Source organism: Cygnus olor, chromosome 13 (genome assembly GCF_009769625.2).
Source record: "Cygnus olor isolate bCygOlo1 chromosome 13, bCygOlo1.pri.v2, whole genome shotgun sequence".
Lineage (NCBI taxonomy): Eukaryota > Metazoa > Chordata > Aves > Anseriformes > Anatidae > Cygnus > Cygnus olor.
Genome location: NC_049181.1, coordinates 657850 through 682617, shown reverse-complemented (window position 1 = coordinate 682617; position 24768 = coordinate 657850). Strand labels below are relative to the sequence as shown.

General features: G+C 53.7%; 1 protein-coding gene across 1 annotated transcript in view; it reads left to right on the top strand.

Annotated features, from left to right (window-relative positions):
• Positions 1-24768, top strand: part of OPHN1 (oligophrenin 1) — a 62696-nt gene that overhangs the window by 3226 nt on the left and 34702 nt on the right. Inside the window, 3 exon segments of the mRNA XM_040571911.1 lie at positions 16657-16752; positions 20484-20545; positions 22573-22644. Coding sequence (XP_040427845.1) covers positions 16657-16752; positions 20484-20545; positions 22573-22644 — 230 coding nt within the window.

Genomic DNA, 24768 nt, shown 5'->3' with positions numbered 1-24768 from the left:
ACAAAAACAAGAACTACCCTACTTGGTGTCACTTCAACGCTAACAGCACCAGGCAGGCCTCCAGCACCTATCCGATAAGCGCTATTTCAGTGACTTCCATTTGAAGATATTTGGAGGGCCTCTGACTTTTTTTTTTATAGCACGTTTGCCAGTAGGTCGATTCACCGGTACTGTATTTGTAGCTAATTAATAGGTGACCACGAGCGCAAATGCTTAAACAAGTCCTTCGAGTACTTGCAGAACTTGTTTAAGAACAGGCTCGAGAATGCATGTGGTGCCCTTGGAGGAGGGCAGTCCTGTGCCGGCCGGCAGCGGTGCTCGTGGTGTCCCTCGCAGCGTCCCTCGTGCCGTCCCGCCTGCGCAGGCAGCGCCGAGGCGGCCGGTGGCCCCGCGGAGCTCCGCGAGCGGCCGGTGCTGCAGCGCTTCGCTGGGAGCACGGCGCGGGCTGACGTCTGCGTGAGCGCTGTGCTCATTGAACTCCTCCAGCCTTTCGAGGGGTTCAGAGAAGTAGGGTGGTGCTTCTCCCAGCCAGGTCTGATGTGTTACCTGCCGAAATAACCAAAACAGCACGCGGCCCTCCTGAGCGCTGTGCGGCTGCCCGCGTCCCGATGCGTGCTCCTGCGCGTTGCCTCCCTTGTAAGGGCTTTGTTCTCGACTGAAAAACCCACGGCTGACTGTGCGTAGGGCACCGTGAGATGACTGAGTGGAAGATTGTGCCAAGTGAGAAGTAGAACTGACTAAAGCGAAGATAAATATTGTTCATTTGTATTAAGCTTGGGCTTCGAAGTCAAAGATAGCAAATGAAAAGGTTACTTCAAGACAGAAATAGGAGTGGTTTTTGTTGCAAAGTTGGCCGTATCCCTTCCTTTTCATGCCAAAAGCGCTCGGAGTCGCTGGAAGAGCCAAGTGACCGCGTTACTCCTATACGTTGCCCTGCTGCCGCCGGAGGTGGGCCTCGACCGCGGCTCTGCCGGGGGCTGCCGTGGGGCTGGAGCTGCCTCAGCCCCCGGGAAGTGCCAGGGCCGTGCTGAGCCCCAGCGCGAGGTACGGGGCAGGTCGGAAGGGAGAAAAGCTCAGGTGCGCGGTGCCTGCGCTCACCTCTCTTGAGGGAGGGCTGACGTGGCAGGCTCAAAGTGCAGTCGCTTTTCTTCCAGGCTTAAAAGGCAAAGAAAGGTGTTCAGGCTACCTGCTGTACGGCACCGTACGCCTGTCTCCCCTGGACTGTCAGTCACTACTACCCACCTGACAAATCGTGTCTGTTCTTTCTGAAATCTTACTGTTTCTTGAAAATCAGCAAGCAGCCTGCGTGCTTGAGGCAGCAAACAAGTGTGCTAGGATGCAGATGACTAGGCAGCATCGTAGTCGTTGTAAGAATGGGTTATTTATGTCATTTTCTTTCTGTGGCTCAATATGCTCTTTTATTTGGGGGGGGGGGGGATCTCTTCTTTTTGCTGCATTCTGCTGTGTGTGCTTGTCTGTGCAAAAACATCTACTTTCCCCCGGTCTTTGATGTTCTCCTGCAATTATCTATCAAATGGAGCTTGATAAATATCAAGTAGAGGCTGTTTTTACTAATGTGTGAGTGCTACAGTGGTTTAAGCTAGCTTTTGAAGCTGGAAGAGCTTTGAGTTCTCATGCCTATGTTGCATAAGTGCTTTTGAACTCTGTTTCTGTGTGGCATAAAGTTGTGCAGATTGCTTGCGAATTTGCGTGCCGGTTAATCAGCTTCTCCAGGCAGCGTAAGCGTTTTATCCTGGAAGGGCAGCGCTATGAACGAATGTGCAGAGGTGTCTGTGCCTGCAGAGCACACAGGCGTCGGTAACAGAAGAGTCTGGATGGGCTTTTCTCTGCAGAGGGTGGTTACTGGCGGGGAAGGCCCTGCCTTCGTCCGCTTCCCCCGGCAGCCGCCGCAGGGCTGTGCGGGCAGGGTCGCTGCTCGGCGCGGGGCTCTGCAGCCGCCAGCGCTGCTCTCGACACATTATGGTGCTGCCGTCAGGGACGGTGCTTGAGGATTCAGTGCTTTGGAGCGCAGAAAGCAGCGTGTCGAGAAAATGTAATATTGTAATGAGATTAAAGCAGCCCTGCAGCGGTCTGTCGGATTCTTGCAGAAAACCCATGTGCTATTTCATGTAAAGTCTGTAGACAAAGGCTTGAATCCGTAGCGATAAGGTTTCTGGCTGTTGGTACAGTGCTTTAGATCCAGATGCTGGGTTTTGCCCATGTGCGAACAAAGCCAAAGCTCTCTGGAAAAGGGAGGAAGAGGAAGGAGCTCTGTCCCACGCGTGCCCCTCATCTGCTGGTGCACGAAACGCGGGAGCTCTCCGGGCAAACATTAGCTCTGCGCTCCGCAGAGCTGGGCATCGAGGAGCTCGCGTTTAAAACTATCCTGTCCCACAAGGACAGCTTAGTCGTGAGCCAGCATATGGCACGTTAACGAAGATGTGCGCAGAAACCGTCCGTGAGGGTGCACAGAGCCCTTCTGTCTCGTGGAAAGCCGCTCGTTGAGCTGCCCAGTGTGCTCGGGGGAGCCCGGAGCCCAACCAGGACGTGTGTAAACAGCCTCTGATGCCACCGGTCAGGCAAGAGCGGGGAGACTGCTCCTGCGGCCAGGATCGCGGTACAGCTGCCACCGAACCCAGCCAGCTTGTTAAAAACTGCTCTGTTCTCCTCTCTCCTCCGCTTGTATCCTTGCACTTCCATGGGCCTCGAGCAGCAGTCAGCACCTGGGCCGTGAGCCGAACGGGTGCAGGATCAGACCAGGCTCCCAAAGCAGGGAAGCAACAGCTTAGGGGCGCGTTATCAGGAAAAACAAACGCAGCTTACTTGCTGCTTCCTGAGATCTTCTTTGGTTGTGAGCACTGCAGGGAGCCTGCCTGCAGCCGCCCAAACTGGGGCTGGGTGGGTTCAGCGGCGTGTCCAGACCCTCTGCCTCTCTGCTGGCCTTGGAAATTGAGGGAGTCTGAGAAAGCTTCACAGAGAATAAAGAGAGGCCCCAATCTGCCGGCTGTCCCTCTGAGCTGTCACTGAAGTCTCCTGAGAAGAGCTGCCGTGGGAAGTCCCCCAGCTGAAGGGACACCTTCCCCCTTTTTCCTGGAGCAGACTACAGTACAGCAGTTAGTGTTAAGCCGTTTCTGGACTTTAGTGGGGGAAAAATGACTTGCTGGAAAATACATCACTCTCCTCTAGCAATAATGTCTGCTTGCGTTTCTCCGCTGCTCGCTTGTCTTCTCCGTCCTTGCTGTGAGTTTCCTCCAGCTACGGCTGGTCAGATGCTCGCTGACACGTGCAGAAAATTCCTTCCTTCCTTGCTGGGTTATCGTAGCCACTGCTTTCCGACACTTGTCCCGGTCCTTACAGGAGGGTTTTCAGAATCACGTGTAGTTACTGTAGATATCTTTAATTTTTTTCTCCTAATTTCTCAGCTCTCATTGTCTGAAAAGACAGCAGACCAACTTAAAAGCAATAAATTATTTAGGGGACATGTTGTATAGACCTAGACACCTCCTAGACTTAAACCACATACATCTTCAAATTCAGGGTGTCAAGGACATGCTAATTTCGCCAAGAACCATTGATTTCCTGCGTGTTTCTCCTCTCCAAGGAGAAGCGTGCAGTAATACAATGCAGGTCTTACGGCTTTGAAGAGAGCCACGTGCTCCTGAGCATGGCTGCGCTGCGGGGCTGGGGCTGGCGGTTTGCGCCGTCCCGGTGCAGGGTGGCAGCAGGAGCACCTGGCGGCACGCACACAGACCCTGGGAGGCGCAGAGCCCACAGGGTAACTGCGTGGCTGCGTGTGGGAGAGACCACAGCGTTCCGCGGTAGTGGTATCAAACCACGCCGTTTACAGAAGTGGTAATGGAAGTACTTTGGCTTTGGGGTTACCGACAGAATTGGATGTGTGTAAAGCTACCCAACAAACGTGATTCCTTTCTCTGAAAAATCACATGGCATTTTTTTCTAGGTGCCTATCTCTGCATTTCTGGGAGTGAGAACTCAAAATCCCCATGCCCTAGAGCACTTCTGGAGCAGCGCTCAGCTTGCAAAATACTTTCTGCGTCTTTATGTCAAAACAGCAGACTTGAGCTCACGTGCCACTGACAGTTCTCCCTGTTGAGCTTTTCCACTCCCGTGGAGCATGCTCAGGACAGGTGGAAGAGGGGAGTCTCCCTGCAGCCCAGCAGGCGGTGAAGACGCTCATTTTCCTGGGCGTTCGGCACTGTGCACAGAACTGAAGGTCCCAAGGTGGCACGAATCTAAAACAGATGTTCCTTAACCAGAAACTGAAAAACAAACAAACAAAACAAAGCGAGTCCCCCCCCAAAACCTAATCTTCAGATGCAGGCAGGAAGGAAAAGGAGCTTGCACAGTATCTGCGTGCTCCAGTTGCGAGGCATATCTTCCCCTTGTTCCGGGGCTCACTGCTGTGCGTTTGTTGGATTTCGCTCCTGGCTGGATGCAGCTCGCTGCCCCGCGTGCCGGCACTGCCCTGCCTGGCCGCGTGGCTGGAGCCGCTGGCCGCTGCTGTGCCCGGCGGCAGGACGGCTTCGTGTCGGCTCCTGCCCCCGGCAAGGGCTGGATCCTGGTCACGTCCTGGTGGCCTGCGCGAGGGGTGCTCAGGGCAGGGTTTGGAGATGGCAGGCACCGGGCAGGACTTTTGTCTGAAGCCGCTTCCTGCCTGCCCTGCTGCAGCAGGTGCCAGCCCCTTCTCTGTGCCCACCCAGACGCTGCTGGAGCGTGCTGCGGTCCAGCACTCGGCCAGCTTACAACAAACCAACGTGCGTTGTTTCGTGGGGGCATTTTCCAGCCTGGGTCCGCGCCCTGAGCCACTTCCCAGCGTGGTGCCACAGACGGCCATGCCCCTGCGGAGAAGCAGTGCCCATCGTGGCAAGGAGCGCAGCCGGCGGGCGCAGAGCTGTCTGCCCGCACGGGAATCACGTCGGGGCGCACGGCTGTCTCGTGAGAGCTCGGCTGCCTGCATCGTCAAGATAGGCAAGATCACAAAATTGAAGGGTTTTGATGTGTTTCTGTATTTTTTCTTCCGCTGCACAAGACATGCATGCAGCTTTTCATCCATCTTCTGTTGCCTTTCTTGGCTCCTTCCCTGGAAGGATGTGGGTGTTATCCATGTTTTGTAATATGCCTCAAAGTCCATGGGCTCGCAGCAGCGCTGCTGCTGACTAAAGAGTTTCCTCTTGAGTCACCGTATGAAGACTCAGCTTTTCTGGCTTTTTTCTTGAGAAATTTTTTGAATATTTCAGTTATTAATTCTGTTGGTAGCACACTGGTAACTACAGATGTGGCCTCCCCATTCACCCGGAGGCGTTCCATGGGTGGCTTCTGCACCACTGCGGCGTGGTGCTGGGTCCAGTGTGGTGCTGGGCATGGCAGCACTGCTCCGCTGGTGCTGTGCCATGCTGTGCCCAGCCTGGCAGGAGAGCGGAGCTGCGAGCCGTGGTCCCCAGGTGTGCATCCAGGCTGAGGTTCGGCAGGAGCTCTGTGCTGGCTGCACAAAGGAGTGCCGCTGCCACCCCTGCTGTGGGTGTCTGGGCGCAAGAGCAGGGCCCTGTCACTGGGACCGCTGCTGCTCAGCGATGTTTTGGGAATTACAAAGTCTCTGTGCGGTTTGAAGAACCTTGGTGTTCACAGAAAAGAAATGGCAAACTTTTTTCCTGTGAGCAAACAGCTCTATTTTACAGGTATTGAACACTCCAAAATGAAAGCTCCTTTGAAACTGCTGGTGAAATTCAGCAGGCAGCAATTATTTTTCATACTAAGTGTTAAACGAATGTTTCAAACTGTGTAAAACTATTATGTTAGTGCCTGATAATTATGAGGAAAATGCTTTCAGAAACTTCTCAGTTTTGTGTTGGTGATGTTGAACTTTTCTGTTGGTTTTGTTTTGAGTCGTAGACTGCTAATTGGTGTCAGGATCTCCTCTGGGAGATGTGATCCTCCAGCTACTGCTGGATTTTCATCTCCTGGGCATATTCAAAAAGTTCCTTTGCAGCTGGCATCCTTGTTTGTCACTTAGCTCTCCGTTCAGGTAAACACAGTCGCATTCATGTGTTGTTTGAATGATGATAAGAGCAGTTGAATAGTCTGAGATAACATTTCTAAATATACGTAGAACACAGAACTCCTACCAGCTACCGAGTTGCTCTCTGCAGTCTGTTTCCCCCTCCTTTTTTTATCCGGTTTCTGTTCCTCCAGCCAAGACTGATTATGAAGTGCTGAGGCCAGATATTTTAAAAACAAGAGTAATTTCATTAATCCTTCTAAACTTGCAGCTGTGAAAACAAAGGACAACGAACACGACCTGTTTTTTGCTATCACGTGCAGGCCGGGGACCTGCTGGGTGCACGGACCCCGTCTGTCCCGCAGTGGCAGAGGCACAGGACCCGGGGTCCTCTCCGAGGAGGAGCCCAGCGGTGGCGAGGGGAGCGAGGCTGCCGGCCTCCCTGGGGGGACTGCGGGCAGACGGGGAATTTGTGCCGCCGTGGGGGGGCTGGAGACCCTCCGTGCAGCCTTCGGTCCCGTGGCTGCCTTCGGAGCAGGGGGCGGTTCTCATACGTGCCCCGCTGGTGCTGCTCGTGGCCGGCCCCTCTCTCCTCACGGCAGCACAAGGAGGGCGGCGTGGGGCTGGGGTGTGCGGGCCCCTGCCCGTGTGTGGGCCGCGGGGCAGGGAGCAGCCATGCGCGAGGGCGAACACACTGCTGTGGCCCGGTGCTGAGCAGCACCGCACCGCTCCTCGGCGGCCGTGCGATCCCCCGCGTGACTCCTGTGGCCTCCTGCCCGGCCCTCGGCGCTGTTATCCGAGGGAAACTCTGAAATCATCGCGCGAGGGCTGAGCCGCCTGCTCCGCTCCCTTGCTGAGGCGATCCCAGAAAGCGCGTGGGTCGGCTCGCCTCGCCTCTCCGGGAGGTGGGCTGCTGGAGGGAAGCCTCCGATGGCTTTGCCGATCACAAGATCTCTCTGTGGGGACTGCAAGTGCTCAGGCCCGGATAAGTGTCTGTTGTTTTCATGTTTGTTTTCCCAGCCTTCGTGCTGCTTGTGCGGCCGGGAGCCGCGGCTCCTGGAGCACACCCCCAGCTGCCGCCTGTGCCAGAGCCGCCCTGCCGAAAGCTGGTGCTCTTCACTCAGCGTCCTGCAGGCCTGTCCCCGGGGCTGGGGAGGACTGTCAGGAAAGGAGGCTGGCCTCATGTGGTATCTAGATAAACGCGGGTGTCGGTAGGTACACAGCAGCCGCCTGCGGAGCCCTCCCAGAGCGTGCTTGGGATTTACTGATTGCCTTAGTACAAAAACACCCGCCCCACCTTCATCTCCAGCGTTTGTGCCTGCAGAGCAGGAGCTGGGCAGCATTCCTCTCATGTCTGAGCTCTCAAGAGGCTCTCCTTCATTTGCTCCAGTTTAATAAATTCCAGGGAGGTGCTGCATAATTTCCCATTCTAGCGATGGTTTGATGAGACACCGGGTAGTCTGCAATTTTTGCAGGTCTAGTGAGAAGACTCCCCTGAGGAGGAAATGTGGCCATGGTCCTTTGATCCACTGTGGTCTTCACGAAATGTGTTTTCCTTTCCATCATGGTAGCTGAAGTGAAATACAAAAGCTACAAATTTCCTGAGGGTTCAGGCTCTGCCTGGAGCTCAGTTGTGATCTAAGGGATCCATGCCGTGTGAGTCTGGGATGAAATAATGAACGAAGTGGGCTGACTGCAACTGCGCTCCCAGCAGAGGGATGTTTGCCAGCTACTTTGATCTTCTGGGGCGGTAGGATCTTTTTCTGAATGCAACTTTTGTGTAAACCTGGAGTTAAAATTAATGAAGAAAACTTGGTTATTTCCCCTATGATATACTGGATGAATGTCTTGACATAAAGGATTGAGATAAGTTATAGCTGCATTATTTCTTAATGCGTATTTCAACATTTCTGTTGATCTCTAAGGCTGCTCGTCTTTGTGTAACTCCCATCTCAGTTAGTCATGTGCTCTGCCCCATCTCCCTCATGTCTTTTTCCAGTTTTGCTGAGGGAACTACTCCAGCTTTGCAGAACTGCTGGATGGGTTTGAAAGGCCAGAAAAATGCCAGCGGTAAAAAACTGTTCTTTCAGGAGTCGAGCGTTCAGAGTCTAGTTCTGCCTCCTGCTCGTGATGAGGAGCATTAAGTTTTGACTGGAGCCAACAGCACTGGAAATGGTTTTGCCAGCAGCAGCGGCGATGCTGTAGTGCCGCTCTTTGCGGGGAGAGCAGGCAGGTACCAGCGCCTGTGTCCCTGCCTGGCCGGGCACGAGCTGGCTGTGCCGAGTGAATGCCCTGCACTTCGCAGGGAGATCATGGCTGTACTGAAATGGCAGAAGCAAAATCATAAAAAATAAACCCGCATTCTGTCCATTATAAAAACAAAAAAACGTGGCCTCAGGTGCTGCTCTGCAGGAAGGCAGGCCAACTCTTCCTCAGCCAGTGGGTGTCTGTGTGGGAGTATGGTCTGCTCTGTGTCTTTGCTTTAATATGTGGCTTTGTTCCTTGCTTGTCTTCACATCAATGTTACCTGCATCCCTCTCTTGCCGTTTTCTCCAAAACAGACTGAAGAGCCCCAAAACTTTTGTTTCAAGCTATGCCTTCTTTTCCTCTTGTGTTTGCAGCTGACAGTCCTGAGCTAGGTGGAGGGGCGCACGGTCCCGTGGCAGACCCAGCAGAGCAGCCACCGGCCTTCCAGGTGGGGGCAGGCGGGCAGTCAGCTTCCCCCAGGCTGGCACCTTCCTAGAGGTGGGACTCATAGTCAGTGCTGAGTGGGAAATGAAACTAAAGCTCTCTGCCTTCTTCTTGCTGTCTCCCAGGGTGGCACAGTCGGTAATGCAGGACCCCTGAGTCTGTGCTCGAGTCTCCTCCATCCCAGGGGAACAGGGAGAAACGCTCTCCAGAAGAGGAGGACCTGTGCCGGTTTGGGCTTTAGACGGACCAGGGGGAGTTGGAGGAAATGGTACTGATGCTTTGGCAGGCGCTTCCCCCAGGCTGCGGGACAGAGCACGGGGAGTGCTGTGGGTGAGCTGAGCAGCCCCGCACGCCCATCTGCCTCTGCACAGGACCTTGTTCATGGCTGCCCCTTTCCGCTTGGACAGCATCCCCCAGAGGCCGTCCTGCTGCAGCGGTGGCAAGCCTTGCACACTTGCTTTTTGTTTTTTGTTCTTTTTTGTCTGTTCATTCACTTCTTGAGCTGCTGCATTGCACCCTTCAGAGCTGGAGGACAAGGGAAGGACTGGAAGGCTCCTCCAGCCCGCTCGCACTTCATGAGCTCCTCTGCAGTCGCAGGGAAGCGGCTGGTCAGGAGGCTGGCAGTCTCCTGGTCGTGGCAGCCAGGAAAGCTGCTGCGCTTTTAATTTCTGTGATCTTTGATCTAGCGTCACGAAGCTTGCCAGCTTTTCTGAAGTGCAGCAGGTATGGTGTAGCAGGTTTCCCTCAGTCAGTAAAGGAGATAAGGCAAGCAGGAGAAACATATGATTAATGTGAACAATTGCTGTGTTGGTCTTTTGCTTGTGTTTGTTTTGCTTGTTTGTTTTAAACTAAACAGTAAACAAATAAACAAGCCCGTCAAGCAAGTTTGTGCACTTAACAGAAGGGGGGCAAGGAGGAGAATTTATGGGAACAAAAAATTACGGCATGGATAGGAAGCAAACCAGGGTGGCAAAGGTAGCAGGGTGGTATGTAAGTTTAGTTAATGATACACAAGGCAAATCACAGCTTGTAACGCAAAAGGCTCTACAAAAGGTAAGAAGAGGTATGTACAAGTAGGTAGGTACAGTTACTGAAAAATGTGTTTGTACCTGAACTGCAGCCCCGCTCTATTCCCTGGAGCCTGCGCTAGATCAACCACAGTAGTGAAAAGGCAGTTTATAAGAGAGACAGTCAATAACGCACCAATTAAAAAGAGAAATGATAAATACATAACAAAAGCGTTAGGCGTTCAGTAAGATCCTTTGCAAGAGAAACGTAAAACACAGCTAAATGTAGCAAGTTATTTTTAGAAGTTCGGGCTAGCCATTTATTTCTGGCAAATGGAAAACCCAAGTCAGCATGTGAAAAATGACCTTTGTAAAACGTGTCAGTATTTCTGAATCTCCACGGTGGCCAGAAAGCCTGTGAGGCATTTGCAAACGACTTGCCATGGGTTAATGCGGAGCACTGCCTACTGTATAATGGGCCACTGTGTAATTACCTGGTGGTGAGCATCTCGTGTATGGAACAGCTGGAGTGCTATTTTCTAGCAAGTTGCTTGTGTGGATTTGGGACTACCTACAAGGCTAACCGGAAGATTTTTTTTTTCTCTTCTGAAAAAATCAACATGTTTTTGCGTTCAAGCAGCTGTAGAGTACTGTTCCGGACTGCTCTGTGAGTCAGGACTTATTACTCACTTTCTTAATGACACATCTGCGTGCAGTCAGGGTAGCTTCGTTGATTTCAGAGTTGAGGTATTTTGGTGGGACAATGTTTGGGGACTTTGTGGAGTTTGTACACACCGTATAAGTACAACAGCTCAGAGCAGAATCTGGCACCCTGGCCAAACGCTTTGTATGTAGGCTGGTAAAGCTTCCCTGCCAGTACAGAGAATCCTCTGAACACGGTGGGGTCGGGTACACGTATGCAAAACCTCATCTCTTGGATGGTAACATGGATGAACTCTCTTTTATACAACTCCCTGTAAAATTATTCAGTGGGAGTTGCTAACAATGGACACATTCTTTTCCCCTCAGGGATTACAACCCTCCCTTTCTCATGCCGGAGAAAAAATGGTATTTCTCATGTTCTGCATATCCCGTTGCACAACTCTCCACGACAAGCTAGAAAAAGTTCTGAAGTGACCAGGCTTGAGAAGAAATGTAGGTGCATGCGTCCTCGGCTGCTGTACGTCAGGGTTTTGTAACGTTTTCATGAAAAACTGGATTTCCAGAGTTCATATTTTTTATTTTTTTAAAGAACAAAGCATTTGGTTTTGCTGTTTGTTTTCAATCTGGAAAAGAGGAAAGCAAAATGCAAAAACGGAGCGCCTTACACATTTGGTCTGTTTATTTGTGTTGCCAGAGCTCAAAAATCGCTTTGGGTTTTCCTTCTTCCAGCACGTAGGTAAGCTTCGGGCGGTGGTAGGCAGCTGCGTGCCCGACTTAGGTTAGCAAAGGAGCTGCTGAACCCTGTCTCTGCTTCAGCCACTGAGTCCTTCTGGAGCAGGAGCAGTGCTCCCGTAGCTTTTTCCTGGGGTGACATAAAGGTGGTCCTGGTTTACCAGATGCTGAAAGTGAAATGAAGGGGATGAAATGAAGGGTTCAGCAAGGGGATGCTTGGGCATCAATAAACCTCTCTGAGGGTACCGGCGGTCTGCTCCCAACAGATCTGGAGTGCGTGCTCTGCAACTTCTCTTCTGTGCAGTGGGGTGTTTACGTTTTTTTCCAGTGTTTATTTCTAAAAGTCACACTGCTTTCTCTGCATCTGTTACACCCAAGGTCACGTCGTGTCTCTGGGGCATTAAATGAGGCAGGCCAAGCACAGCCCTCTTTGTCTCGTGCACAGAGGTGCTGGTGGTCCCTAGCTGTCCCCAGCGGGTTGGCTGTGGCATTTCTGTTTTTATGTACTCGGGGATGCCTTCCACTCGGCAGCAGGTGACCATTCCTGCAGAAGTTTGAAATGAGAAACCCCATTTGTTCCTTGCTGAACAGGGTGTGGGCATCCTTGAATAGCTGCAATCTATAGAGGTGACTTTATATATACGCTAATGTAATGGAAATTTGTTCTTGTAGCTTGGAAGCGTGTCGGGGCTGTACCTGGCGCTTGTTCTCTCCCTCTTGCCAGATGCCATTTGGTTAGCGCTGTCCTGTGTGGAAGGATTGGACTTTATTTTTACTAGAAGAGTAAATTATTGTTACCACAGATTGCTAAGGCTGGCATCATTTACTGAACACTGCAAGGAAGAGAGTCCTAATGGATTTTTGATTGAATTCATTTTGGTGAGTTTCCATGGAAACAAGCTGTACCAAGCAGGCAGGGTCCTCAAAACTGACGTGAAGCCATCAAATGTTCCTGCTGCTGGGCAGGAATGAGACTGTGCCTGCTTTTTGAGTGGCATTCCTGGCTTGCAGAAGGAGCATCATCCCCCCGTGACCGCCCGGCTCTCCGCGCGCTGCCGGGGCCCTGGAGGCCGTGGGGCCACCTCCGTGCCGCCGGGCTTTGGGCGTGAAAAGCAGGGAGTGGGCAGGGGCCGTGCATTTGGCAGCTGTGTACTTGCATCAGAGGGGGAAAATCTCCAAGTTTCTGCTAAATGAGGGGAAAATACAGATGCTCTGCCTGGGGGCCCTTGTGTGATCCACGGGCACAGGCTCGTGCTTCAAGTCCCGCAGGGGCCCAGCCCTTCATGCGTGAGCGTCCGCTGTTCCTGCTGCGCTCGGGATGCCAGCAGGCGCTTCTGCAGCAGGGGAGGATGCCAAAACCATCCCTATTTCAATTTGCCAATAAGCATCTCCATCAGAACAATAACACTCCTAATACCATAAGAGTACCCAATGCTGTCCTTGTGTGTATATATAGGATCTGTCAGAAATCGGTGTTCAGCCAAGGCTCCGTACGTGTACAAAGACGAGTAACGTGGGTCAGTAGGAATCTGGTTTCCATTAAATGATCTTTGAGAGCCATGCCAGACGCTAGCAGCACCGCTTCTCTTTCCAACTAGTTCAGTTCTTTCCTAACCCTAAATCTTGAATAATTGTTCCCCTATAAAGAGTTTGTCTTCCAGCACTGGACGCCTCTTGCCTCCCTGCCCCTCTGACCACGCTGAGCTCACGGTGCCACCACGGCTGTCCCCACAGGGGCAGCCCCTCATCTTCTTGCACCCTCTGTCAGGAGACCGTCCCCTCCTGCTTCCTGACCCCTCTCTGGCAGCGTCGCCAGCACCGTGGTGACATTCGCTGCCTGTGCACAGAGCCTTCCCAAGGTGGCGGCTCTCCTCTGATGGCAGGACGGCTCAGGGCACGCAGCAACATCCATCATTGCTCCTTGTTCTTTCGCCGTGTGGATCCTGAGTGGTTTGGGGCAGTGACTTGGCTTTATTCAGTTTGGGAAGTTTTCTGTAGGCGTGGAAAATTACTGAGGTTGTTCGATTAAGTAGAATTAATGATGCCCTCTGAGGAGGACGTACCGCTATCCCTAGATCCCAAAGAAAGAAAGGGAAGAGGAATGGAAACCTGGGCTGAGCTGGCCGGTGGTTCCCGAGACGCTGCACTCTGTCGTTGACACCTCCTTGCTGTCGCAGGGCCACAGCTGTAAGGTGCCGAAGGCTGTGTGTGAGTGCCCCGGCTGCTGCAGGGGTCAGATCCTGGCTCGGGGGGACTCCAGCACGTGAGCGTCCGCGCGGCGCAGGGACACTTGCCGGGGCTGGCTGGTTCAGCGCCTGCAGGAGGAGGGCCGGGCCTCGTGCTGACGCTCGGCCAGGGCCTCGCTCAGCACTGAACATCAGCGGAAGGACTGACTTCGCTGCGTTCGGGTCTGAGCGGCGAAACCAAGCTGCTGCCCTTCCTGCTGCAAGATAGCCCCGGCGTCCGGCCTGCCGAGCGGGGATTTCTGTCGGATTTTCAGGGACTGTGACGAGCTCCTGGGGAGCCAGACTGTGGGCAGCGGCTGCACCTCGGGGTCAGGATGGAGGTCCCGGAGTGACCGGAGCTGGCCGGTGCTGCTGCGATCCCCAGGGCACGGCCCGGGCGACGCCGACTCGCCCCGGCTTGGGGGGAGGCTGGTGCCGGAGCAGCCCCGCAGCGCCGTGCCCTGGTGCGCTCGCTGCGCTCACCCCAGCACGTTCCTTCTCCCAGATGGAACCGAGCGGTGCCAGACTCAGCAAGGGGCTCAAGTCTTTTTTCGCCACTAAGCTAATGTGAGATGTGGTTTATAGCGTGTCCACCTGGATTTGCTTCAGCCAGAAACTTGGCAAATAAAGTTTCAGGCCAGACAACTTTTTGAAAGGAAAATGTAACTTAAATCGGTTCTACTGTTTCTTTTTCTTTTTCTTTTTTTTTTTTTCTGGTGAAAAATATATTGCCTTTGGCTTTTTCAAATCCTTCTCTGCTATTGCCCTATCCAGTTTCTATTAAAAAAAGAGAAAAAAGGCCAACAGCTAGCCAAGGACAATTTCTCCGATAGCGGGACTAGATGCTGTGCTGACACACACAATGGAAAAACGCTGTGTGCACCCCTCAGCCCAGGCCAAGCTGCCAGGAGCGTGACTTGCGTGTGCAGCCGCTCTCCTGGCTCCCGGGGGTGCGCGGAGCTGTTCCTGGCCGGCCCCGGGGTGCTGAGCCCGGACCTGCGGAGCAGCACGGCACGCCTTGTGCTCACGGACCTGCTTGGCGTGTAAATGGGGCCATTTGGAATTCAGCCACTAATGAACTTGGGCAAGGTGTGGGGAGTGATGAGAGGCTGGGCAGAAGGCAATTAAAAGCTTCCAGCGGAGAAGACAGTTTGCAGGGGAAGAACAAAGATTTGCCTGAGTAAGAAGTGAATAGGAGCCTCCGGGCTCGGCTTCAAGTGTGTGAATACAGTGAATGCTGCAGGGACTGAAAGTGAATTATTTGCTGAGGTTTTCCATCAAATTAATGACATCATTCTGTGCGAGAGTTCACCCATTTACGCTCGCGCTCTCAGGCTCTCCTAGCAGCTGGTTGCTAAATAGCTACATTCAGGCTTGAATCTGCCCATTCAAGGGCAAAGTTTTGACCCTCAGGAGGAAACTGCTGAACAAGGCTTTTGACGGGAAAGAGGGGATTCTGTGCACTTCTAGGCACCGCTCCTCCCGTGGCTTGGGGCCGGGCTGGATGAAGCCGCCCTTTCTTCTCAGGTCGGCTGCGCTGGGCTCGGGAGCAGTGGGGTGAGGTAAAATCCCGTCTGCTTCACGGGAGTTAGCCCAGCTCCGGAACCGGTGAAACTGTCCTCCCTCTCCAGGAGGGGCTCGCTGGGCTGTGTTGTGCTGCAGGTCTTGTATCCCCCAGGGAAGCTCCTTTGGGCAGCAGAAAGCAGCAACTGCTTCGTTCCCCCTGCCGCATGGCTTTGGTCGGTGCCAGCGTCTGCGGCAAGGAGAGCCGTGTTCTGTGCGGAGGGACCTGCGGCCGTTAGCACAGGAGGATGCTCCGTGATCTAGCTGCGTACTAACATCTGCTCCTTCGCATCTTCCACATTTTCAGCTTCCTGAATTTCAGAAATCTTAGACCCCAGTGCACCTCCTCAGAGGAATTCAGGCTTGGACTGTGCCTATAGTTGCTGTCCAAGTTAGGGAAAGCAGCAATGTAAACAAAAGTCTAAAATTATTCTTTTTCTTTATTGTCTGCATCTTGTTCGCTGTAGGTCAGGCAGGTTCAGCCTCGTTCTGTTTGTATCTCGGGTGTTAAACTACCCCCTGCAAGCGGTTGTAGCTGCGTAGTAAGGTGTGATTGACCTGGTGCTGCCACGCACTTTTTACTTCATTTTCTAATTCCGTAAAAGGCTACCAAGGCCTGTTACAGAGCACGTCCCTTCTCAGGCTGTTTTACGGCATGAAAGCCAAGAGCCCAAGGCAGCCGTAACCCCGTGCGCATGCTCTGCCTCCCCAAACACCACCAGGCTGCCTCAGGTCAGACCATGGTGCTCTCCTTGTGCCCCGTTGCTGCTCGGTGCTTGCCGTGGTGAGGCGGTGCCTGTGGCTTCCGCAGCTGGCCCGAGGTAGGTGGCTGTGCCCTGCGGGCCTGCTCTGTGTTATTGCTGCCCCGTCCCTGTGGAAGCTCCTCGGCCAATGTAATCAGACCAATTCACAACAAAGAAGCCACTGACAAAGTTACGAAGCAGCCACACAGGATGCAAAGACACAAAGGATCCTTTTGGCTAGAAACTTCTCTGGAAAGTCCAAAAATAATTTGGGCTGAGCTACCAACCACCATCAGGAAGTGTCTGTGCTTCAAGACTGCAAGTGTCTTCAGCAGAGGGACGGAAACAGGTCCGAGGGCCATCTGCAAACGCTCGGCAGAGCACAGCGGGGGCTTATTGCCGTCAGCTGGCTCGCTGTCTTCTCCTCGGGCCTGTTTGTTCGGGTCTGACTCCCCCGAAGAGGAGCACTTCCTCTGAATCCTGCTTTTTTCCCCACAGTTATTTTCTGACTCTACAGACTTTGCTCCTTTCTAATTGAAACAACTGCTTAGAACACTAATTAGCCTGTCTGACAGCATCCGTGCTCAGACGAGTGCTGGTGCGTGAACGGCGCTCGGTCTGTTCAGGGCTCCGACAACGCTCCCGCGGCGGTGGTGAGCGCTGCGCCTGGGCTGCCTGCTCTCCTGCAGGGGAAGTGGCTGTGCCGGTCCCTGCAGGGCGCTGGGCTGTCCGTCAGCTGCTCGTGCGGCCGGCTGCGTCCATGAACGTTGCGGAGCATTTTCAGCAGCGCCGAGGCACTCAAAACACGAATGCTCACTACAGCTTCTGTTGGTTGTTAACACTGCAATATTTTCTAAAGTGCTTTAAGATCATGATGACTGGATTTTTTTTAACTGCCAGGTTAAAACTGAGCTCACGGTGTAAAAAACTGTAGGTTTTTTACATTCGGGCTAAATTTCGTAAGACTTCTGTGTAACTGCTGCAAAATACACACTCTTTGCTCTGTCCTTTTCCAGGTTACTCATCGGCAGTGCAGAAATTCTCCCAGACTTTGCAGTCCTTTCAGTTTGACTTTATTGGAGACACCCTAACAGATGACGAGATTAATATTGGTAAGTTTTCTTCTTTTGGATGCAAACTTTTACTTACTGAGAAAACCTCTCCTTCTTTAGGAATTTGCTGGCATCGATGGTTACTAAACAGAATCTGGAGCCAGGTTCCTCAGATGCCAGTTAACGCATAGCGTATCTGTCATGTTACTTGCAGTTTAAAAAGAAGAAAAGCAAAGATACTCGGTAGCATATATTACAAAGCTGAACTTTGGTGGGTTGAGTTACACATGCCTGATTCCGCAGATAATTTGTGGTGGTTTTCTGTGGCTCCAGCCCTCCTCTGCCTGGCCAGCACCAGGAGGATGCACAGCGCAGCAGGGAGCTGCTCGCTGTCCCCGTCCCTGTCCCCTGGGTGGCCCCTGCAGCTAAGCCCGTGTCCCTGTGTGCCGGGCAGAGCCGGACTGCAGCAGCTCGGGGCGTTTGGCCTCGTGTCCTGAGCCAGATGGGCACTGTTCCTAACGCTGCGTGTGCTCTGCTGCAAACATCTTGCAAACACAAAGCAGCCCCGTGCTGTCCTGGAAAAGGCACCGGGCTTTGGACTGCCGGGAAAAACATATTGCTGGACGTGTCATGATATGGAAAATAGTTCCCAGTCTCTGCCTGCATGGAAGGAGGCCTGTGGCACATGTGTCGCACTGCTCCCCACACATCTGCTTTGGGATTAGCAATCCTGAGCCTGTTTTCCCACCCTGCCAGCCCGGTGCACGCTGTGTCGATTACAAAGCTGCCAGCTGCGCCCGCGGAGCTGAAGCAAATGCACTGAACACCCTAAACCCAGGTTTTCGAGTTAATCCTGCTGTTGGATTAGCTATCGCTGCAGAATGGCCAGAGGAGCGGGGTGGGCAGCCCTGCTGCTGGGGGACATCAGGAAGCGCTGCAGCTGCTGGGGGGGTCCGGCCCTGCTGCTGGGCACAGCCCGGAGGCACCAGGGGCACAGGCGGTGGGCCACGGAGTGCCTGGGACACGAGGCGTTTATAAAATAGCAACAGCTTTTGTCAGGCTGTTGTGTGGACAGCGGCTCCAAGCTGACAGTGCTGATGTCAGGTCTCAGCTGTCGCTTAAAAGGGAAGGAAGTAAAGCCTGTTCTCTTGGTTGTTTTATTTAAAGCAGATTGCGGCTTGTCCTTCAAAATCTGATTTCCTCTATGGAAAGTTGCTAGGTGAAGCCTGCTGGAAATGAGTCAGCCTCCAAATCTAATGGAAATAGAGGTGCTGAATTTCCAAACACAGCTGGATAATGGAGGGGAAGACGTTGCATTATAAGCTACCTTCTGGGCATGGAGGGATCTGAAGGCAGCAGCCAGCCGGGGAGAGGAGCATCGCATTGCTTCTGCTGCTGGCAGGCACAGAGCTCCAACGCCCAGCACGTGCCGCTGCTTCACCACTGCCTGCCCCAGTGCCCAGCGCTTGGCTGACGGCGGGCGAGGAAGGCAGCTGGAAATGACAGACAGGGTGCAAGGGGACAGAGGGCGGAGGAAAGCAAGAACGGATCACAGCACATGTAAAATACTCTGGGGCAAAACAGGCGTTTTTTCCCTATTTCTGTTTTTGCTGGGTTGTGTTTGTTTTGCTTTCCCGAGAGGAGGACCCAGATTATCCAGTGTGAAAAGTCTGCTGTGTTCCTCCTCCGACAGCCAATCTGGAGTGTCTGCGCGGGGCTGAGCTCAGGGCGTTGCAAGTCTCTCGTATTCCCCAAACAGGAGCAGGGTGTTGACATCTCTGTAGCACTTCCCATCTCTTGCAGGGCTTCTGAGGCACAAGGATGTGCATGAGCGTAGGAGCTGATTTGAGGCACAGGATACGGAAATGAAGCAAAACATTGACAGCTCTTCTTGCCGTACTTCAGGGAACGCGTTTGATCTGTAAATATAGCTAATGGTGTGCTTTTATCTTGTTACGCAGGCAGACAGCGAGCTGACACTCGTGCTCCTAAGGCTTTGAACGCTGCAAGTGCGAGTCAGGACACACACACTCGGTTGGCGCTGTCTGTCGCAAGCAGCGCCTTCCCACGGGGACGCGTGCTCCAGACACGTCCTCGCTGCACGTCCGCGGCTGCGCGCTGCCTCCCTGCGCGGCGAGCACAGACCCAAACGCCGCAGGTCCCGCAGCAGGGCCGTAGCCTACGTGCCCGTGGTGCAAGGACAAATTCAGGGCTGCTCTGCGGCTGCAGCCAGGAAATGTGTGCCTGGGTGCATCCTGCAGAGGAAGAAAACCACATCCAGTGAAAATGTTAGGCACCGTAACTTTTTTTTCTCCCTGTAACTTCAGGTCTGGATTCTTTTTCTCTCTATGATAATTCCTTTCCAGGCTCAGGCCCCTTATACTTAGCTGATGGCATCTGTGTGTGCACTTCAGATTTCATGTTGTCCTGAGTAACCACGGTGAAAGTCAGCCTGTCAGCCCTGTGGTAGAGCATAGTAAACTGCTGGGACGTTGATGTGCGGGGCTCTGAAGCCCTCGCTCTGGAAGAGAGCTCAGAAATCCCTGACTCATCAGAAAGGTTACGTTTTGATGATGCCAGCTGAATGACTGTATCACGAGGCTGTGGTTTTTCTGTTCTGCGTCTGCCTCAGCAATTGCCGAGCGAGTCCCGTAGCACTCCAAGTTCATGCTCACTCGCTGTGCAGCCGTGTCACGGCTGCTTTTAGCAGAAAGACAGGTCCTGTCCTAAGGTCCTGCCTGTGGATGCGGGGCCCTCAGTTTGCGGATAGGGCAAAAATGCATCTTCTCCCCTTATCTGTGGCATGAGCTATTCTTGTACGTGCCTCGCTGTGTGCACGGGTTGTTCCCTTGCATGCTACCCCTGCCCAGAGCTCTTGAGGCTGCCCTTCTCAAGAGCCCTGGTACCGGGCACTCTGCTGAGCCGTCTTTTGGTTAACCCTCAGATGTTCCTTAAACCGCTCAGGAGTCAGTCAGGTCCCTCTGTGTGCTTTGCTGTGAGTGCAGAGCCTGACCTGCATACAAAGCAAAGGAATTCCTGCAGCTGTTGCAAAGGAAACCCGCCCGTGTGGCAGCCAGAAGCGCAGGGCAGCGCGAGATCCCTGTGGGAGCTGCCCGCGGCGCTGCCCGGGGCAGGAGGGCGGTGGGGCAGGCAGGCTGCTGCCCCGGGAGCCGCAGGGATCCGCGGAGCTGTGGGAACGTCTCCCAGCAAGCGCTGGCCTGTGCCAGCGAGCTCGCTGCCGCATAGTTCCCAGGTAGGCTCATGCAGTTGGAGGAGTCCCCGAGGCAGTCCGCAGGCAGCCGCGCCGTACGCAGAGGTAGGTGTTGGTCCAGCCTGTTCTCTGGTCTCCTGGAGAATCGGGACTTCAGTTCTCCTCGTTTCAGTGCTGTTCGTGCCTACATGGTGGGAAAGGTTTTCCCCTGACGGCCACCTGCGGTCTGCCCTGCTGCAAACTGAGCTGCTTTCTGTGCCCTGCCCCGTGAAGGCAGATGGTGCCCGCTTTGTGACAGCCCTTTTTCCTGCGGGCAGGCAGTGCACTGCTCCTACCTGGTCTCTTTGTTTCCGCCAGGCTGAACGAGCCTCGTGTTTTCAGTTTGCTAAAGGAAAGGTTTCGTGTTATTTTTGTTTCGGTTGGACTCCAAGAAAACTGCTGATGCCTAAGATTTTTTTGTTTTATTGTTTAACGTTGTGGGGAGAGTTGTCAGTGCCTATAGCCTTTTCAACAGCTGCTAACCTTTTTGGTTTCTGCCAAAAGGTGCCACTTGCTGACCAAAGCCCTCTTCTCTTTGCAGCCGAGTCCTTCAAGGAGTTCGCAGAGTTGCTCCAGGAGGTAGAGCTTGAGAGATCGATGATGGTAAGATGATCCCAACTGCGCTCCGGTAGTTGCTACCTGATTGTAACATTTAAATGCCAAATCATGGCTGAACTACAGCACACGGCTCGGTGTGGAGCTTCCCATCGTGCGGGAGCTGGCAGCAGCAGGGACGTCGTGTTTGCACCATGTCTGAGCTGTGGTGCCATCGCTGCGTGCCCTGAGCAGTAGAGGGGAAGGTGCTGGGGGGAAAGGGGAGAGGTTGTCCCACGCCGGTGCCCCAAACCTCTCCCAAGTGCCAAGCAGCTGCTCCGCCGCTGAGCCCAGCACCGCCGGGCTTGCTTGAGGTGCCGCCGCCTGCAGCAGCTTTGCTCTGCGGAGCAGGGTATCTGATAGCTGGTAACAGGCTGTTCTTGTGGTGAAACTGAACCTTAAAGAGTAAGCAGCACGATGAGTTTCTCTCTTCATTTTTCCCCCATGGGAGCTGCACTGTCCCTCCGTGCCCCTGCCCTTCCCAGAACGCAGATCCTGTGGGGCGATTTGTTCCCATCTGTCCCCTGTGGTGGTGTGCCCTCTTCGCCTCCAAAACTCCTCAATATGCAACGAGTGCTGGCTTTCCATTTCACTCCTAATTCCAGGAAAAACACGAAGGTTAGGCTCGGTGGAGAGCCTTTACAGCGTGCCAGGAATTAGCTGCTTGGCCCTGCTCGCTCCTGCCTCGTGCAGCAGGGAGAGCCCGCGCCAGGCTGGCTGGGCCCGCCGCAGGGGTGGCAGCACCGGTGGGACGCTGCTGTCCTGCTCTGCAGGGCACAGGCAGAGAGGGCAGCGGGAGGAAACCAGTGAGAGGCCAGAGGAAAGCAGTAAGATATTTCTTTATTAATTACAGCCCAGGCAATGGCTTCTTTTGCAATGGGTAAGTGGGTGGAAGGGATCATTTCAGGGATCATGGATGCTTTTGGGGATGTTGGCTGACTGTACTGATTTTTTTTTGGCCCTCCACTTGCAGGACCAATCTCTTTTCCTTAGCTCCCTCAGAAGGTTTCGTACTCTCACCATGTTCGTCAGCTTTAAATTACCCGAAAGGTCTGCACCAGCGTAGCGTCATGTCCCTTCCTTTTCCCCCCTCCTTTCTGTAAGGCTCGGGAGGCAAGGCAGGCTTCCCTTCTTCCCCAGCTGTCACATGCAGCAGCCTTGGATGTGGTCATGGAAAGCAGGGCTCGCGCAGCGGCCGCGCAGTCCTGAGCAGAGGGGCAGGGGGGAAGCAGCAGCAGCAATGCATCTTCCTCCGCTCCGTCCCGTCCCTTCAGAGCAGGCAGGGCAGGGCAGCTTGCTGTAGGCTGGGACCCAGCTGAGCTGACAACTCTCCGGAGCATTTTGAGAATCTATCTGTCCTGTTCCATGCCTCTCGGAGAGATAAACAAGCAGCTGTGCCTCCTTGGGGCTGCTTCTAGTTAGTGCTCGCACACAGCCTGCCTGCCTCGAACACCCGGCTCTCCTCGCCGTGCAGATACGGGCAGCCGCCCTCTCCCAAGAGGAGGGGTGGCCGGCACCTCTGAAGGGCTCATCCTGCCAGGGTCTCTGCGGAGCACCGGGTCACAGACCCGGGGGCTTCCCCGCCTGGTCCTGCTGCGGCTGGTGGGCGGCAGGAGCAAAGCCTGCCTTGGCCGCGTGCCTGCTGCGGGGCGCAGATGGGGCTGCGGGGTCCCGAAGGGTCCCGGGGCCGGCAGGTGGGTCCCGGGGATTTCGGGGGAGTAACACGGCACTTTGGGCAGGGAGGTCTGGCTCACCGTGCAGCGGTGCAAGCACAGATGGCAGGCTGGGGGAAACCCCTTCAGTTAATTGCCAGAGGTCCCCAAAGCCTCTCGTGCTGTGATTCAAGTTTTCTGTGCATTGCAAATGGGAACAAGTGGATACAGAGGTTAAGTGACTTCACCTGTGTACAGAGAAGTTTGTATTCAGAGACGTTTAAGAAAGATCTAGGAGTTCTTGGCTCCCAGCCCTGTTCAGCCTCTGTTTAGGAGAAAATGAATCTGTGTCCTGTAATTAAAGTGTTTTTCTCCGCACTTTAGGTACAAAATGCTAGTGATTTGCTGATAAAACCCTTGGAAAATTTTCGGAAGGAGCAAATAGGGTTCACCAAGGTAAGACTTATTTATTTCTTTTAAATTTAAACAGATTTGTTTTCTACTACTATGTTATTCCTTTTTCCTCATGGCTTTTATTGTTTTAAAATTGTTGTACATGTAGGCTTTGTGCTTTCAGAAACTTCCCTAACGCTGGTGTTCAGCTGCTGGAGTGAGAGTGTCTGCGCTGTGACTTTTAGTCTGATTTTTCAATCATAAGAGGTTCCAAAACCTTTTCCTGAATTCTTTGGGTTCTCTTCTGGCCTAATACCAGCACTGTCTCTGTTCCAAGCGAGGAATGCTTGTTTCAAAGAGTGATCAAGAGATACTCCCTGCTTCTTTCTCTTTTCTCCCCTTTGTTCATTTAATGCTATAGAGAGTAAAATACTTTCCCTGATAAATGTGCGTTAGAGCCGAGGGTGGGAGGGAGAGCAGCAGAGGCCAGCAATCAGAGCTTGATTGTAGTCATAGGGCTTTTGTTATGAAATATTTAAATAAAGCATCTAATGAGTCTTTCAGATGGATCAAACTTTTAAGGAAACAAACTATGAAAAGCAAAGTCTGCACATGTTGAGCAGAAAAGATTATTTTTCCCTTGTCTGCTATCAAGAAGTCCAGGTTCCACGTTACTCGGCGGCAGCTTGAAATGGGGCTGGCTCTGAACCAGCTCAGAAATGGAGATGTTTTGGAGAACACTTGGGGCTTGGATTCTGCCCAGCCCATCTGGAGCCTTTGACGTTTTATAAATACAGGATTTAAGAAATGAGACTTGATCACCATCCTGCCCTTCAAAATCCCCCTGTACAACAGTGTTTGTACAACGCACCCCTGACAAGCGGCAGCAGCGTGAGCGTGGCCCTCGTGTTCACGCGGCGCTGCGGGCACCTGCCTGCCCGGCACCTCGCCCCCGGGCCCGCGGTCCTGCAGGCGTCTGCGCTACCAAGGCACGGCCGTGCGGCGCTGAGAAGCCTCCCTCCTGGCTGGTCTCTGCGTTAACGGAGAGCCAGCAAGCGTTTAGAGAAGGGTCACGGGGAAGGATTCACAGGGACAAGGTCAAGCTTTTCTTCCCCTTCTAGTTTATGGAACACTTAAATCGAGAGGGCAACAGCCTGCGAATGTTAGGATGAGTGTTAAAACGCCTCTTAGGCTGTTTCTTCTTGAGCCAGCCCTCGGTGTGCGAGGTCCTCTGAGAGCTGCGCCACCTCCCCGCGGTGCCTGGGGTGGTGTGCCCGCGCCAGCACTCGTCCCAGCGCCGTTGGAGCCGTGGCCCTTCGCCGCTCGCAGCGTGTCTCCAGGCCGCTGCACCGCCGGCAGCAGGAGGCGCGAAGCGGGGCTGCCAGGTGAGGACCTGTCCAGCAGCACGCTGCCGGCACGGCTCCGTCCCTGTTTGTGCTGCCTCTGCTGCTGCCGGCCCGAGCTCCTCCTGACTCAGGCAGCGCGAGGGAGGCCGGGCAGGCCGCCGTGCTCACCGCAGACCGCAGATGTGGCGGGGGAGCTTGTGCCCTCTCATTCGTTTCCCATATTTTGGCAGAGTCGCCTTCTGTGAGATGTTTTCTGTTCTCTGTGCAAGATGCCGAAGCCAGATAGGAAGAGTGTTTGAATTGGGTCTTTGTGATGACTCTGGGTGGAGAGAAGCCAGACGGTCTAAGACATCTGAGCCTGCATTAACCCATTTTCCGGGGCTGAACGGCGTCTCTGCTGCCAGATGCTGTGCTCAGCTCCACTCGGGGCAGCTCTCCGGGCTCTCGCTAGGACCTCCTTCCCCAGCCGTCCTCTGCTGGCCGCAGGCCGTGGGATTGTCGCTCCTGTGACTTGGTGGTAAATGTTTGTGCACAAAAACATCACAAATGAAAATGGAGCATCCAGGATGCCCTGAGCTGACACGGTTCTCAGCCTGGGCCCTGGAACCTTGTTCTGCTCAAAATGAACCAACAAATGGAGAATAGCATGAATGAAAAGGCGTGAATGGTATCAGAGAGGTGCAGGCTTCAGCTGAAGGAGAGAGAGCATGGGATTGCTTGTGTTTTTCATTTCATCTTAGGTCATATTAATGGAGGTCAGACTCCGTGCTCAGTCCAATTTATGGGCTTGGTGGATTTTGTATCCTGCCACAGGCCATTTCTCTTCAGCAGGAGCTCTTTG